Source organism: Mchenga conophoros, linkage group LG18, assembly GCF_057382185.1.
Source record: "Mchenga conophoros isolate Kocher_MC1m ecotype Shallow Benthic linkage group LG18, M_conophoros_male_GT1.1, whole genome shotgun sequence".
In the NCBI taxonomy this organism is placed as follows: domain Eukaryota; kingdom Metazoa; phylum Chordata; class Actinopteri; order Cichliformes; family Cichlidae; genus Mchenga; species Mchenga conophoros.
Window position 1 is genome coordinate 35,179,791 of NC_140543.1, and position 17,682 is coordinate 35,197,472.

Sequence of the window (17,682 nt, forward strand, 5' to 3'; positions counted from 1 at the left end):
TTTACCTGCCGTTCAGCGAACAAGGAAGTTCAGAGAACAATAAGCTCTGTCTTGAAATCTTTTAAAGTAGAATGATTGTGAAAATGACTTATGTGATGTAAAACTGGAGTAAATGTGTGATTAAAAGAACACTGAGTGAAAGGACAAGTAACAATTGCCTTATTCCTCAGATGTTTACCTTGATGAGCAACACATTGCTTTAGTCCAACTGTCTCATTAAAGTTACACAACAGGCTTTTTACATTAAAGCCAGCGAGTCCATTACATACTCGCTTTTTATATCTGAAATACTGTGCACATTCTGTGTATATGTAGTGGACAGCAATTTACCCAAAAGAGTGCAAAGTTTGCAAGTCCACCTCATTTAAATGACAAAGTCAGATGTGATCATCTAGACCTGTGAAAATAAATTAATGACAAACCTTCAGTTATGGATGTTATTACAACCACAAGAACCTAAACAGTCTGCTCCACTGCTTTTGTTAATGAATCATTTGTTGGTAGCACGTCTGAATATTTAGTTTATGCCACCTGCATGCGATCATCAATAGTGCAATATTACTTCTTAAGGACCCTGACACTACAATCTTTATATCATTTGTTCTACAGAGCTATTAAGTTACAATATAATCTGTGGTGTTTCCAATATGACAAAATGCACAAATTGTAACTTACCATTCGACTCCACTGACAAAAATAAATCCCCAGCATCAAGTTTGGCTTCACAGACCTAAAATAAGTAAAATAAAAATATGTTATAATTATATTGTTTTCGCCATTTATTCATGTTTGCTAATTTTCTGACATATAAACAATGTTAGTTTTGTTACAATACAGGGAATGCAGTTAAATTAAAAGGTAAATTATGCAAAAAAAAAAACCAAAAACACTTCTGCAGTATATCATGCCAAAAATCAGTGTCTCTTATGCCAATTATTTTATCTCTACAGCTCTTTTAGTATGGAAACTCACACAATCTGGTCATACTGATCACAAGAGTCCAAAAATAAGTTAAATTAGTGAGCTGTTGTTAAGCATAGAGCATTTCAGGGTAACAAATAACTGCACAATGTAATTAAAGCAAAAAATAAACACACTGGAGGACTATCTGATAAAAACTAATATAATGCTGGTTTGTGGACCATATTTTGTCTCAATCCTCAGTGCACTCTTGCAGCTTAGCATGCAGCACTTAATAACAACTTAAGTGATTACATAGGTGTAAACAGATGACACCAAGCATCGGAGTCCTGCCAAAAAGTTCTTTTTGAACCCAGCCAGTTATTGGAAATATTGCCAAAATGAACTTCCACCAAAATACAACAGCCTGTTGTTACAAGTACAGAGACAATATGAAATAAGCTTAATTAGCTGAGTTAGCTTGCTAATATCGCAGCAGTGGTTGAGTGCACAACCTTAAAGCTAGCGGCACAATACTTGTGATTTGGTCAGTGCCACATTAAACCCATAAAAAAGGCCATATGTCAGTTTATTAGGTCAAGTTTGGTCATGACACACAAGCTGGACCTTGTGGGCTAAAGTTACATTAGCTAAAGCAAACATTTCGGTAAAAGAGAAAACCCACGTCATGCCATGAATTCAAAACATGTTCCAACTTTCGTAGCTCTCTTTCCTTATAGTTATAACCAATGTTACTCACCGTGAAAGCAGATTCCAAAGAAGACGATTAGAAAACGTCCAAGTAAAGTGAGCATGTCGTTAACCGCCAATTCCCCATGATGCACCTCGATAGCAGTCACGTGGGACAGTTTTGAATCCTGCTGTGCTCAACTTACCCACATTGTCAAGTTAAGATAAGTTGCTGATTTAGCTGGACATGAGTTTTCAAGTTAGCTTTTTTTTTGGTGTAATTGGGACGTTTTTAACTTGTAATTCTATGTTATAACAACAACTTCAGTCATCTATCGTCAAACTGATATAGAATAATATGTTGAAATAACAAACGTCTAGAATTACATTTTACAGTGCACAAAGACATAAACACAAAGCGTTTATGGATCACGGATCAGGATCAGTGAGATGTGGCTTTCTCACCCGACGGCACGGACACGGCCGTGGCTGAAAGCCGACAGCTCGCTGATTCTGATCCGTTGGCCGGTCCGCGCTTTGTGTTTACGCCCTTTTTGCGCTGATTCTGAAGCTGCAGCTTTTATCTCTGTCCAAACAATATTGACTGAACTGTGGTGTAATCTATATGGATGTACATGCATGCGCCACTAGGTGGCAGTACTTACCCACAAACAGGAAATGGGTTGGCACGTGAACAGCCACAAGAAAAACTGCATTAAAGATTGTTGTTGCTCCACGTTATCACTTGAGCAGGAGTGTTATTCAAGAGCCCAACACAACATGAAGCAGCAGCCAAAGAAGATCCAAACTACGCTTCACATAAACATCGTCATGAATTCACTCTGACTTTTGCTGTTTCGCTTCGAGCGCGATAAAAATCACACTTCATGCACAGCTCTCTCGCTCTCTCTCTCTCTCTGTGATGGATGCATGCAACCACACAACTGAGATGCTTGGGTAATATTCATTTGGTCTTTTGTCTTATGTTTACGTTATGCTCTAAAGCTTCTGTGATCATAAGTTAACTAATTTGATATTTTGAGTTTACCTGTAATGCATGACAGCACTAAGCTATAGCCCAAATGGTGGCATAGACTTTGCTTTGCATTGTTTGTTATTTTATATAGGTGGGTGATTATATTTCTGCTCTTTCTGAGTTACCTGACCTCCGCTCCAGTCCTTCCTGGTTTGGCTGAAAGAGGAGGCTGAGGGTGGAGCTGGTTCAAATGCAGAAGCCAATAAAGTGGACTGGACCATCTATTGTGATCATGCAGGGGGAATGGGGTTCTTCTTGAATGATGGTTAGCTGTTATCTCTTTAGTTTTCACATTTGGTGTATATAATGGTTTATTCATTTGCTATATAACTGGAGCTGTTTCTCATTTGGGCAGGTCAGTTTGTTGAGTTATGTTTTTGTTAAGTGACTTTTGAGTAGCAGTCTGTTAAGTTAACCTCTTTCATGGGCCCACTTGCTTCTTAAAAACTTTATTTTTTGTTATTTTGAATTTTTGTAATCATCTTGTCCTTTTTGGGGGGTATAATAAAACCCATTTTTTTGAAGATTACATTTGTGCCTGTGTTCCTGCCTGCTTGGATCATGACACTCTCTCTCTCTGTACTTCAAGAACAGTTTCCCGTCTAAAAATCTGTTTTCTGCATTATTCGCTTGCTTGTTACGCACAAGTCTACCGTTGTTTACAGCCTGTCGGATGCTGTTTATTTCCTTTCACTTACTTCCAAAAAGAAAGCCTAATTTCTGCTGTTCAATACTGAACATATTTAAACTTTTTAAAAATGAAAAACTTTTGCTGTGTCTCTAATCCAACCTCTGTAACCTTGCTTCACTTCAGCAGCATCAGGTAATGTTCAGATGTTGATTCATGGTTTTCTTTCGTTTTTGATTTACTGCAGAATATTTTTATAAAATCCAGGCCAGGAAAATCACCTTCATGTTTTTCTGTTTTATCCTCAGCTACTTTGACACAAAGGCCTCTGCTGTGATGTTTACACCTTTGATAAAGTCTGGCAAGTGTCAGCTTTCTTTTTATTAGGGGTGCAACGATATTCGTATCGATATTGAACCGTTCGATACAGTGCTTTCGGTTCGGTACGCATATGTATCGAACAATACAACATTTGTAATTTATTTTATCAACTTTCCTTCTGACGATGCTGTCTGTGTTGAGCGCTCAGTGAATCTGCGTTCGACTACTCCGCCTAGGCTGCACTGTCGAGCGCAGATCCACTGAGCGCTCAACACAGACAGCATAGTCAGAAGGAAGAGCGCAGGGCACCTCCCCCACCCTCATTCAGATCTGGCGTTTGGAATTATTTTGGTTTTCATGTGACGTATGACCCTGAAGGTAAGCGCGTCATGGACTAAAGTAAAACAGTATGTTGGATGTGCCACGCAATGCTTAATTACATGGGTGGGAACTAGTGTGTTAGCGCAGTTAGCTCGTTAACGTGTTGGCCGTCTAGCCCCATGCACGGGGCGATCGGCGGTAGCTCGTTAACGGAGATTTGCCGTGTTGTGGCGTTAAGGTCATTTCAACGAGATTAACCTGAAAGCACTAGTGGGAACACAACGAATATGACTGCACATTTACGCCGACATCATCCTAGTGCAAAGACAAAAACAACAAGCATGCTACTAACTTTAGCCGAGTCATTTAGACAGCTGTTAGCACATGATTCTCCTTATGCTGCTGAGAATATAGCCCAGAAGAAGCGGATAGTATAGCTTGTATTTTGGAAAGAGACATTTCTCTGTAATAAACTCTCTTTTCCAAAGATGAGTGATTCCTCAATCAGATACAGGGCTCGCAATATCGCTAGCCCGACGTCCCGGAGCTAGCGATTTTTTCAGTCGGGCTACCAAAATCTATCTCTTCCCTGCCCGTCGGGCTATTGTAGGAAAAATATATGTCAATGCTTTTGCATTCTTTCAGAAATGTAGCTGGGTAATTATGTCATTGGCATCGGTGAGCCACTGTCAATATGTGACATATTGAAATCGCGTTTGAATTTGCGCTTGTTTTTTTGCTTTCACTTTGCAATCGTGCGAACTGTGTATAGAGAGCGACAGCACTGATCTGTGAGTGATGATAATTTGTGCACCAATTCCTCTGACATCGTCTTATTAATCGTTAGCTTATTATGGAAACATGACAAGTGAAATCTCCCGCAGCTTAAACATGTGAGAGGCTGATCGCGCAGAGAATCGCTGAGCTTATGTGTGTGTGTGTAAAAGCAGCAGGATTTATATTTTAGTTCTGCTGAGCCAAATAAGACAGGTCAGGGTGAAGAAGTGACAGCCAAAGAAAAGCTTACCACAAAACGGAGAAGTTATGACAAATCAGACTATAAGGCAAAAAGAAAGTGCAGCTTTATGGTTTCATGGACAAAAGAATTTCTGTGGCTGCAATATGACGAGCTAAATAACCAGGGCTGCACATAAGTGGTCCGCAGGTGCGCATTCGCTGTCAAAATAAAAAACACGCACAAGGGTTAGGGTTAAATTTAAAAACTGTACTTTTGAGTTGAAATATATATTTATAATTTTAATAAATGACAAATTAAAAAGGCATGAACATTTTTTTTGTATCGAAAAAATATCGAACCGTGACACCAAAGTATCGAACCGAACCGAACCGTGAATTTTGTGTATCGTTGCACCCCTACTTTTTATAGATATAAAAATATGGATATGTAGTGATGCATGATCAGAATCCAATCGTGGAATCGATTCTAGAAATCAGTGACGATACCGAGCCCTAACAGTTACACAATCATATCAAAACTCTGTCCTGATAGTTTCCACTTTCTCTTTTGTATCAGACACACTGAGAAAATATTCGGGATAAATAACCATGAAAAGAATGTATATATTCAGTTTAGAGGTTTACACATCACATCATTATAATCACAGAGCCTGTTTCACTAGAATCGTCCACTTGATGGCGCAGTAGAGCAAATGAATCATCACAATGCTTCAAACCATAAATCGACCAGTTGGATAGAAGCTTCAGTTCATCACGAGGCTTCATCTCACCAACACTACTCACCAAGTCTCGTTCAGTTATGTTCTTATTATAGTTATCATAAGAGTCTGAACACATATTTTACCCATTTTACCTGAATTAACACGAAAACACAGTGAAGCAGCAAGTTTTTTAACCTTTAACATGTCTGGGCCTCTTTGCTTAGGCTGCTGCCCCCGCGACCCGGCCTCGGATAAAGCGGATGAAGATGGTTGGATGGATGTTTTTAAACACAAATGAAACACTATACCATGAATTGCATCATTGTTGTTGTTTTTTAATTAGTTTTTTAACCATTATGATCTATTTATTGATTATTTATCACCTGTAATATATTTCTTATGACTGTTTTTACTAGCAGGCTTTATTTATTGACAGCTATGTTTACCAGGGTTACATAGAGCTGCTCAAAGCTCATTCCTGTCTGCAGAGCTCATAGTGCAGGAGGCCACTAGAGGGCGCTGTTACACAGGCACACACTCACATTTAAACATTCAAACATTTAACAGTAAAGTGTGAGCGACAGAGACTTTAAACGAGAACCTGAACATGAAAACAGAAACACTGTGACCACAAACACTGATGACACACTGTGGATGTGACGTCACAGTGGGCAGTTACACACTCTTTAACACACACCTCTCTGATTTCACCTGAACTCACACTTTAATAAATTCACCTGCTGATCTTTATTCACACACAAGATACACGGCTTGTAATTCCTTCCGCAATGAGAAATGAAGTGCTGGAAAAACTACACGATGGAAATCAAGGTGTTGTAAAATGTAAAGCTCGTGTACGCCAAACAGTGTGGTGGCCCGGGCTGAGTCAACAAAACTCTGAGATGGTGATGCAGAACATGCATTCAAGAAAGACACAATCACAGTGAGCCACTCATGCCAACAGGATACCCTGCCCGCCCATGGCAGAGTGGGGGAAAACGTACCTTCTGGCTGTTGACTAGCACTCTAGATTTGTTGAGATTGCTTTGTTAAACAAAATCAAACGATGTCATTACTCACCTGAAATCTTTCTTCGCCCGTCATGGCATCCCAGAGGTCCTCATGTCTGGTAATAGGCGACAGTATTCAGGTCAAACCTTTGCAGACTTCACAGCAGCGTACGGCTTTAAGCACATCACAAGCAGTCCTAAGTTTCCGCAAAGTAATGGAGAAGCAGAAGGTGCTGTACAGACTGAAAAAAAGCAGCTGATCCATATCGAGCTCTTCTTGCCTATAAAGCTACACCACTGCACCACGTCTGCGAACCACATTGCCGATACTTCCATCGCAGCTGGAGCCGACACTGCCGGACGGCGCACTGCTTGCTCCAAAGGAAAGGGAGAAAAGAAATATTATGTTTTTGTTTAAAAGGGGAGATGTAGTGTATTCATAATTGTCCCTGGTTGTGGCATCGCAAGAAATTAGTTGTTTTTATAAATATATGGGTATGCATAATAGTTATTATTCATAGATACCTACATCCCAAGTTCCTGTTATTCATCTGAAAGAAGCAGATAGAATGAGTGTTGTTACCATGGTAATGCCAGGAGAAGCAGTATTGGTTCTGTGTTACATTAATGTTGTAAGAAAGAGGAAGAAGAGAGGGTCCTGTAGGACGCAGTAAAATGGACACTGATGTTCTGAACATGCACTGAAAAGAAGGTTCAGTAAACAAGTCGCAACGATACTAAGGCTCAGTTATCTATTTTTGTTTTTGAAGATGCAACACTTGTTGTATGGGCTGTATGTGTTTATTGTTCGATTGTGTAATTACGTGTTGCACACTGGCAATGCATGCAGGTGGAAATAAAGTGAGTAAAGAGTTGGTCTTAGTGCACACAGTTGTCCCCCGTACTTATTCCGATTCAGAGTAAGAATCACACACAAACTATAACATGACAACACTGACTGGGTAGTTATCAGTGAAAGCAAAAACATTAACAACATTAAATGGAGTTAACAAGGAGCATATTACTGTTTTTAATGGTACAGTCACAGTAAGTGGGCAAAGAACTGCACATCAAAAATGACAGGAAGGTACCAATGGAAGCAACAGCTGAAGTCAATATGACATTAAAAGAGATTAAAACACCGATCCTGTGGTAAATATCAGAGAGCAACACTGACCTCTGTATATTCTTTTTACTGTTTAAATTTGAAATGTTTTTGCTTTAGTTCTTCAACCACGTGGCGCGTCCGTGTGGTCATTCTTTACTTCTGCTTGAGCCGAGTGATTCTTCTCACTGGATTCCTATAATGGTCTAATGATCATACTTGAAAGTGCAATAAAAGCCATCATAAAACATTAAGTGCATTCATTTTGACAAGAGTCACTACAAACAAATGGAAATGAGCACAGTATGCACCAGCTACAGTACAGTGCAAGCAAAAAAACCTACTCAGGGCATCAGTTTTTAACAGTTTAGTTTTAATACCTGAAACATTTGCACAGCACTTCATGTTAACAGTAGCTACATAAAAGCTCTATACTGACAGTTTTACACGTTAAATTCTTAAACAGCTTACAGTCTGTATGGGATTGTCTTTTGGATAAACTCTGATAGTCACAACCTCAATATTCAGCAGTATTGAACCCCCAAAACAGAAAGCTCTCTGCTGTAACATAAACAAACACCAGGAAAAGCTTTCTGGAAAAATGGTTTTGAAAAATACTAAACCATGGCTCCATTATGATGACTACAGCAACTACAGTGTGTTATTCGATTCAATTTCTCTTCTGAAGAACTGACCAATGGGTGTAAATGTTGTGGGCATGTTGTGAAGTTAACTCATAGACGAAGATAATATGACAGGCAGAAAAAAAAACAACACGGCGCCCAACCAATGGGCAATCCAGTCCAATGGATTTCAGCTGATTTATCAACGAATGGTAACTCAATGGAGCAGACTAAACCATAGCAACGTCTGTCTTTCACTGAAAGTCTCGTGAACTCTTTATGGACATCTTTGCAGTTCTTCCAGTAGGAAGAAGTGCTAGGATTTTTTTTAAACTAAGCATTTCAAATTTGCAGCAAAGAGGAAAAATATCTTAAAAATGTTTTCTACAGTAACAATCAAAATATTCACTGACAAACACCAGGGCTGAAAGAAGTATTTGGTTTAATAAATGCCCCTGCAGTATACAAACACTCCACTAGAAGTAAACCTTGCTAGGTTGTGAGCATCATTAATAAAGGTAATTACTCTGTTAAAAATATTCCCTGTGTTCCTGTTATATATTATGCTAATGAACTAAACTAGCCCTAGCATTTATATTCAGTTCATGAAATTACTTAAGCAATTTAGTGCAGTGGACGAGTGAAGCCGAGCTGATTTGAAGTCATTTACAATCTGCTGGGAAATATTTTCACTTGATTATCTGCAGTCGTTGAGCTCATGAGAACATCTGCATGGAGATCGTGTAAAAGAAATATCTATGGATTAAAGTTAATATACGGAGACAATTTTATTCAACATTACTGGTTACATTTTTGACATACAGGTTGAAGACTGGTGAAGAATGTTAAATTTAACACACTGTTCTAACATCTGGACCTCTCTGTGAAGGACTGAAGAGCTAAAGAAATGCCGTCTTCACTGGACCTTAATTTCTTGTCATCTCACATTTTGATAACGGTGATTAGGGGACAAACACACGTTGAGAATAATTTGCTTGTTTATGTGCATGGATAAAATCATACATGTAGCACTTGGAAAGAAAGCAACTGGGCATCTTTATGACACTTTTTATTTATCTTTGCATTTGGGATTTTTTAGACACATTTTTTTTCTCGGTTACTTTTTTGGCCTGTGTGGTCTTGTGTGGCATTTTCTCTCATAGTAATATTGTTCAGGGATTTTGTGTTTCCAGATGCCATTAAATGCCATCATACATGCATTATACACAGTGATATGTCTGTATGCTTTGAAGCCATGACAGTGCCCGTCATGCACACGTACAGCTTGGCTCCCTGTGCGTTTCTTGCTACATCCTGCAGACCTGGGGTTGGTACACTCTTTGCCCCTTGAGTCACTGTGATGGGGGGAGAAGAAAATGGGGAAGAAGTCGAGACAGAGGAGGAGGGTGAGGAGTAATATTAGCTGAGGTGGAGGTGAAGACGAGGCGATGCCGACACTTGCCATTGCTGCGAAGCCCACGGTGGGCTGGACTCATGTTAAGGTGGTGTGCTGACAAGGCGTGTCTAGAAGAAGGGAGGAGACGACTCAGATTCAGAGATGGGATAAAAGTTTTGTGAGGACAAGGAAATGGAAGGAAATGAAGAGGATGGAGAGGGGGATCAAGGTGAAGAGCCTGATGGACAAACTGAAGGAGTTTTTCAGCAAAGAGTTCAGGAACGACAGGTAGGCACATCTGAAGGAGGCAGAGAAGGCTGAAGGTGAAGAAGCAGTGGAGGAGCAGGAAGAGGACAGGTTTGGAGGTCATCAGTGGCATCTGGGCAGTGAGAAGTGGACAGATGGGTGTTTCCTCGAGCTAGGCTTTAATCAGAGAAGCACGCAAAGCAACAACACAATGCTTTACTGCTTCTGCTGACAGCCTGCAAACACACACCGCGGGTTACAACAAATCAGTGGCAGTGACATGCACACGACAGAACATCACTTGATATATTTAAAAGTAGAATGGGAGGCAGAGCCTTCAGTTTTCAGGTCCATCTTTTATGGAACCAGCTTCCAGTTTGGATTCAGGAGACAGACACTATCTCTACTTTTAAGACAAGGCTCCTTTTTGACAAAGCTGGATCAGTTATGCTGCAGTAGACCGGTTGCTGGGGGCTTCTAATGATTCACTGAGCGTTTCTCCCTTTCTCACCCCTTTTCACTCACCATGTGTTTATAAATCACTCTGTTTTGGAGTTTGTAAGTGCTTTGTCTCTTTGTCTCTAGGGGCCACCGTAGATTTATGCAGTTAAACTAATTTCTAGAATAGAAACCAATGAGCAGTTTATTTGAAAGACCTGTGTTTTTTCTCTTTTGAATATTTATTATTTCTCATTAAGTACATACAAAAGTATTTCCTATCGGATTAATCAATGGAATGATCAATAGATTATTTGATTACTAAAATAATAAATAGCTGCAGCCCTTTTTCAATGCATCACTAAACAAGAACGGTAAAACATCCATGCAGTGCTTAAAGGATGGGAAACCTCTTCGTGCCATAAACATGAAGTGAATCAGTGGCAGATGTTTCCACAGAATTATTCATTTCTGTAAATGATGAATCCTGATGTGTTTGCGTCTAAAGAAATGGAGTTCTGAACTCAGAAAAACTCACTGCCAGATGAAGGATAGTTGTACAGGTTACATGCAGGTCAAGATTCACTCACTGATGTAGAAACTTCAGTGTCAAATTTGTCTAGTTTCAAGACATTACATGTTTAATTTCGATATAGGAGATGTCACTAAATCTCTAATGTATACAGGGAGTGTATCTTGACAGTACAGGGTACATCTAGAAACTTTAGGACGACGCACATCTGAAAAAAGAAGAACAGGACAAAAATCCACTGCAGAACACACACAAGTGCAATCAAAACATCAAACTCAATTTAAGGTCATTTCCTTGTCCATTATTACACAGCACCCAGCTATCCTGCTCTATTTGGACCACTTTGTGGACTCTCTCTCTACACACACAGTAGGTAGGTAGATGTGGTTGAAACAGCACCAGAGTCATGCAGTGCTTACATTTCTATCATGTAGAGCATGGTTTCTGCTTTTCTAATAGCACAGTTATATTGACTCTTGTCCCATATAGTTACAAGTATAGGTTTATTGACTTGAGTTGGAGACAACTGAATTGAATTGAAGCTTCAGTATATTTATTATAAAACTATCATTTATGTTTTTGCACTGTGAGGTGCAACTGTAGAAGAATATAATGATGGTTGACACAAAAAACCAACAACAAAAACACCAAACAAGAATACAAATCCTTGAAACATTAGATGAACTCCTCTTTAGTCTACGATGACTCAGAGCTGTTAACCTCAGGTGTCCTCAAACTTCATTTACCTGGCTGGCCTGTTTCTGGGTGAACTGCTGCTGGCCCTTAGGAGTCTTTTCTGGTGATCCAGAGCCACGGTGAGATTTGGCATGAGATCGCAGAGCAGAAGAGCTGGAGGTGCTGCTGGAGGTCTGCCATTTACAAAAGTAAACAAAAGGTTAGTATGAGACAATGGTGGATAAACTACATTTATATAGCCCTTTTACTAGTCAAAGCTAAAAACTATACTGTGTGTTGCTGAAAAACATGTAGGAGATACAGAATGTTTTTACAAGATTCAATTAGAAGCAGTCAAGAGCTTTAGATTAAAGCATAAATCAAGATTACAGATGACATCGGACATTTAATGACACTGTAGAAAAAATAAAAATGCATGAAAATCAATGCTGCTGCCAATCACTGACCCATCTCAGGGGAGCTGCCATTTTTTCTTTCTTTTTGGTTTTTACGATAAAAAAAACAAGCAATTAAGCTGTGTATTCATACTGGCCTTTAAAGTAAAAAGAATTATAAATAATTTTTGGTATCTACTGAAGTAGTTTTAAAAGACTGAGTCATTTAAAGTGGAAAAAATCTTGACTTCTTCTTCTTCTAAAGCAGTAGAATTTTTAAGGATCACCCTCTCACATAGTACTGTTTTCCTTTTCAAACATCAGCAACAGCAGCAAAGAATTTCCCTGAAAGGCATACACGAAGAAGAAAAAGGCAAACAGCAATGCAGAACCCACACTTGTGTTCAGAAAACCTAGGTTATGGTAGGAAAACAACTTTCCATCGGAGATGTGATTAAATGCATCAGTTTTCTTGTTAATTTTGGGTAGTTTGAAGATTTGTTTGTGAGAGGAATTCAAAGCTGGTGAAAGACAAATTCAAAGAACACAGAGGTAGATGGTAACGCTGCCCACCACCATCCCAGCAAACTGCAGTGAAACAGCTGGGCAGAGGAATATCAGACCTGTTTCTTGATGCCGTTTCTTTCGCTGGCGCGTGCAGTCTGGGGTTTGGCTCTCTTACTCTCAGGTGGATTTGGACCCTTAGTGATCTGAGTCGCTGACCTTTTGGACGGACTTCTCTCTCGTTCTTGTTTGACTTTTCTTTTAAGCTGAGCTTTGTCAGCTGAGTCACATAAAGAAGCAGGGGCAGTTATACTCTCCACACTGATTTCCAACTGTTTAATCGACTTCTCGAGACTGTCTATAGAGTCGAACGCATTTTTGCAGAGCTCCTCTACCCGGTTATGTGACTCTGAATGTCTGGTATTAATATAAGAGGAGATATTGTCTCTGTCGCAGGCGCTGCTTTCGTCCAACTTCATTTGTTCCATTTTATTAATTTTAAACATCTGCGATTTATTTGTCTGGCTCTTGGTCTCCTTGACTGTTGTGCCACATGCTGCTACTTCCTCCTCATCAACAACAACTTCTTGTTTGCCCCTGTTTCCTGTTTTGATAGCCTGGCTAAATGCTGTCAGTCTTTTTTTAGGGAACTTGAATTTGAATTTCCTTTTTGTCTCAGTTTTTTTAAGTGAAGGTGATTCAGTCTGGCCCTGGTTTTCAAGAGCGGAGCTTTTATCTGTTGAAGGTCCTTCATGCTGTATTTGTGGAGGATTCTGACCATCTCCTGTCGTGAGCGATCCCATATTAATATTCGCGATACTACTTTTTCTAATACCCTGTTCCTCTTCCTCCTGGTTTGTCTTTTCCTCATCTGAAATGCTCTCTGGAGAAAAAATCCCACCAGTATCTTCCTCACTTTCAAAGATTGTAGACAGCCGCTTGTAGGCCGACTGAAAGTCCACGGGCTGGTTCAAGAAAACAATAATAGGTTTTCTGTCAAACTGATCATTACCGTCCTCAAAACCATGGTTCTCATGTCCTACATAGGTGGGCTCACCAGCGGTGTCCCCAGATACTGTTTGTATTTGAGAGCCATTCATTTTGGCTGAGGTTTCCTCTTTGGACTGTGGTCTGACTCTGGTCTTGGAGATTATACGGCTATATTTACAAATCTGAGGCGGTGGAGGGGGCGGTCCCTCACCAGCCTCATCACAGCTCAGGCTACCTCCGTCTTCTGTGTATTGCAGCTGGTTACCTGTTACTGTTTGTTCCCGGTTCCCCTGCTTGCTACTACAATCTAAGATGGGTGACAATGGGGAAGGTTTTGTAACGGAGGTTGAAGTTACACACTCCTGGTCAGGCCTCAGTGATGCATTCTGCTGGACTGGTGGACCTGATGTCCTCTCGTTTTCACTGGATTCTAAAGTTAGAACCACCATCACATTGGACTTCTTCTCTGACGCTTCTTTGGCGGTTTCATTCATGTCTTTGGGACTTTTGGCACATCCTTGAATGTTTTCTTTCTGTAGAGTAACAACTGTTGTAACCTTGACCTTCTTTTCTTTTGTGGCTGGCGACGATACCTGTCCAACAAACTCTTTCACTTGATTAGGAGTTCTGACATTTTCTTTCTGTGAAACTCTTCCTACTCTAAGTTCATCTAGTTTTATATCTTTGTCCTGACTTGATGTTGGCTCCTCCTCATCAGTCTGGAAACGTTTAACATCTTTTAAAGTTCCCAGTGGAAATATCTCCACATCCTTTACTGTTGGACAAGAAGGCACTTGTTCAATTACCGTCTCCACTTTGTTCTCAGTGAGACTGTTTTCCCCACCTTCTCTGTTTGCTTTTAGTCCAGCTGCTGCTATGAGAGGGTAGTCATTTGTAAAGCACAGCTGAGGGTCTGACTGTTGGTCACATGTTGCTAACTCATTAGCTACTTGTGAGTTTAGAGACGTCCTCTCCTTTTTTGCATTTTGTTTATTTCCAACTGATGAGTGATTCTTATTTGTCAGTTCTGTCACCTATGAACAGAAAAGGTAAAATGAAACAACAACAGAAACAGTACATATTTCGCCTTTTCTGCACAATAATTACTTTAAATTTACATCCATGTTTTCTCAGTACAATCATTCATTATTTTACTTTAAATGTAATACAGCAATGATCAGAGCCGATATATGACAATGATGATTTTTTGAATAGCTCTTGAGACAGAATAAATGACTTTTTTTCCTTAGAGAAGGCTTTGGCACACTAATCCTCTATTGCGATGCATGGTGCTGCCACCACCATATTTAACCCATAAACTGATATGAAAAAACCCACAACTCTGTGTTTAGCAATAAATGGTTTAAGGGTGAAAGAAAGTTTGATCCCAGTTTAAAAGGAAATTAATTATTTGAAGAGTCAAAGAACGCGAACAGCTACAGTTTATTTTTCCAAAAAGGTAGGTACAGAGCACGAACAGCACGGGCAGCATGTTTATGAAGAAAGGAACCTTCTCATATGGGCTAAGAAAAACTAAAACTTCATTTTACTCCTAATTCCTCACTGTAATCTTTTTTTTCTTCTTGTTTTTGTAATAGGAAATTAAAAAATCAAAGTGACAGGAATATAATGCAAACAGTTCATTTCAGCCACGATTTAAACAGAATTACATGAGAATGTAACAAACTTCCAGATGAGTTAAACCAGAGCTAACAAAAAACACATAAAGGCCAACCTCTATATTGTAACAATATTTCACACTGCACATAATGACAAATGGTAAAGTAAATGGACTGGTTCTTATAAAGAGCTTTTACTCTACCTGAGCACTGAAAACACAACATGCCTCATTGACCCATTCATACAAGCACGTTTTTAGGCTTAAGTGCTTTCAAGCTAACATTCACACTTGGAGGGATGCATCAGAGGAGTCAGGGACTGAACCACTGAATAGTAAATGATCTGCTCTACCTCCTGAGCTACAGCCACCCCATATGTTTACACAGTGTCCATCTCTAACTACAAAAATCAGTATCTTACAGCAAATACAGCAGAACACTGTCCAGTGATGCTCACTGGAAATTTATTTTTCTGAAACAGGTTTAATGTTTGTTTGTCATGACAAATTCATCATTAACAGGAAAACAATTAAAGTTCAGCTTTTGTCAGTTAAAAGCAGAGAAAATCCTGAAATTATTAGTCAAAGCAGAAGCATGTTTAGTCCACTTAGGGCAGGCTAAACTAAAACACAAACCTGGATTTTTAACTGTTAGATTTAGCTTTCCATAGGCTCATCTCAGTATTAGCAACCTGGTGTTTTCTTCAGATTAAAAATTTTATCTTAAAAATAACTATTTATTTAGTATACCTGCTGTTCTTTCAAGACTTTCTCCTCTTCCTCTTCCTCCTCCCCCTCTTGTCTTTGTGCTGACACTGCAGCAGGGGCAGAGGTGGATATAGCCAGATGTGCAGCAGTGCACATCTGGGATTTGTGTTTGACCTCTGGTGGCTGTCGTGGAGGTTTGAGCTGAGGAACTAGAGGTAGCTCTTTTCCTTTATCATCTTCATCCTGTGCAGACTGCTTGTGAAACACAGAACAGAATGAATTTAGGTGTCTTCTGTCACTGAGAAAGCTCATTGTCTAAAACCATTGGAGTCACTTCATCTTTTTTAAACAAGAATGCGCTGTTGGCTGTTGTGAAAGGATGTGTAACATTAATTAAACTACAATTTGAAGTCATAGGTTTAACATTTTGTCACCCTGACCAGTTCGCCAAAGGGCTAACACAGACACTAGTAATAAACTACTACTAATAAAAAACATACAACTGTCGCTCTAACTTCAGGGTTTGTTGTACTAAAATTAATCTGTGGTTTGATTTATTTACTCAGTTACTCTTTTGAACATAGTGCAGTGTTTCAATGTTAAGTGTGAAGAACTAAAAAGAAAGTGCTTATTTGTTGCTTAGATTGTCTGTTTGGGAGACAGACTGTTGGAGTCAAATTGTTAAATGTTGTCAGTGTGTTACTTAAATTTGTAAGTCTTGGTTCAAACTGTATGATCAAAGACATTCCTTTGTTTCTGACTCCCTCCCCAGCCAGTCTGTTGGTGGGGGAGGCTGCAGTGTTTTATTATAGGACATCCTATGTGAAGATTTTTTCTTGTTTAGTAAACTTCCTGCTTTTATGACCCTTTTGTGGGCAGGAGGTCACACAAACGCACCTCCAAACACAAACACACACTCACGTGCACCTACACATACACACACATTCTCGCGCATACACACACACACACACACACACACACACACACACACACACACACACACACACACACACACACACACACACACACGTGCTTACACGTGCACACACATACACACATAGTATCTTATCCTTTAGAACCATAGGGGGGGTTTACAATGGGTGGTGCTTGTGTGTACTGTAACTGTTTTCAGTTAAAGGCAGCAAGGAAGGCTGCTTTATTTGATGCTGGCTAGGAGGCGGGTGAGGAGCGTTCAGCTCCAAGAGCCTGGTTCCGACCAGCCTCCCTTGCTAGCAAGTAAAACCGGTTAAAGCTGTTCGTCTTGCTTCCTTGCTTTGTTAACGGAAATAAGTTTCTAAACCAGCGGGGCCTGTGGAAGCGCAGACCCAAGACAGACACCCTCTCTGCTTTTAAGACTAGGCTTAAGGCTTTCCTTTTTCACAAAGCTTATAGTTCAGGCTGGATCAGGTGACCCTGAATCCTCCCTTAGTTATGCTACAATAGACTTAGGCTGCTGTGGGCTTTCCATGATGCACTGAGCATTTCTCCTTCTCTCACTCACACTGCATTTAATTATGAGTTATTATTAATCTCTGGCTCTCTTCCAGGGCACGTTTTATGACTTGTCTCCTTTCTCTCACCCCAACCAGTCGCGGCAGCTAGTTGCTCTTCCCTGAGCCTGGTTTCTTCCTGTTAAACTGGAGTTTTTCCTTCCTTGTTGGGGTTACATGCGTTTTCTTTGTGTTACCTTAGTCTTTACCTTACATTATAAACCACCCTGAGGCAACTGAATTGAATCGAACTCTTTTTTATGGGGAATTTTGACTATTCTTTCAGAATTGCAGGTCAGACACTGACGTTGGATGAGAAGTCTCCGCTCTAATTCATCCCAAAGGTGTTCTATCGGGTTGAGGTCAGGATTCTGTGA

General features: G+C 39.9%; 1 protein-coding gene across 3 annotated transcripts in view; it reads right to left on the reverse strand.

Annotated features, from left to right (window-relative positions):
• Positions 1–7,669: 7,669 nt before the first annotated feature.
• The window catches only part of LOC146554267 (uncharacterized), a 95,223-nt gene continuing 85,210 nt past the window's right edge, over positions 7,670–17,682 (reverse strand). For 2 of the 3 annotated variants that reach the window (XM_085253660.1, XM_085253662.1), the window contains 4 exons: positions 15,858–16,070; positions 12,619–14,523; positions 11,672–11,794; positions 7,670–9,837 (listed from right to left, as the gene is read on the reverse strand). In XM_085253660.1, coding sequence (XP_085109786.1) covers positions 9,811–9,837; positions 11,672–11,794; positions 12,619–14,523; positions 15,858–16,070 — 2,268 coding nt within the window. In that variant the 3' untranslated portion in view covers positions 7,670–9,810. The remainder of the gene's footprint in view (positions 9,838–11,671; positions 11,795–12,618; positions 14,524–15,857; positions 16,071–17,682) is intronic. The other variant, XM_085253661.1, reaches the window with a different exon arrangement.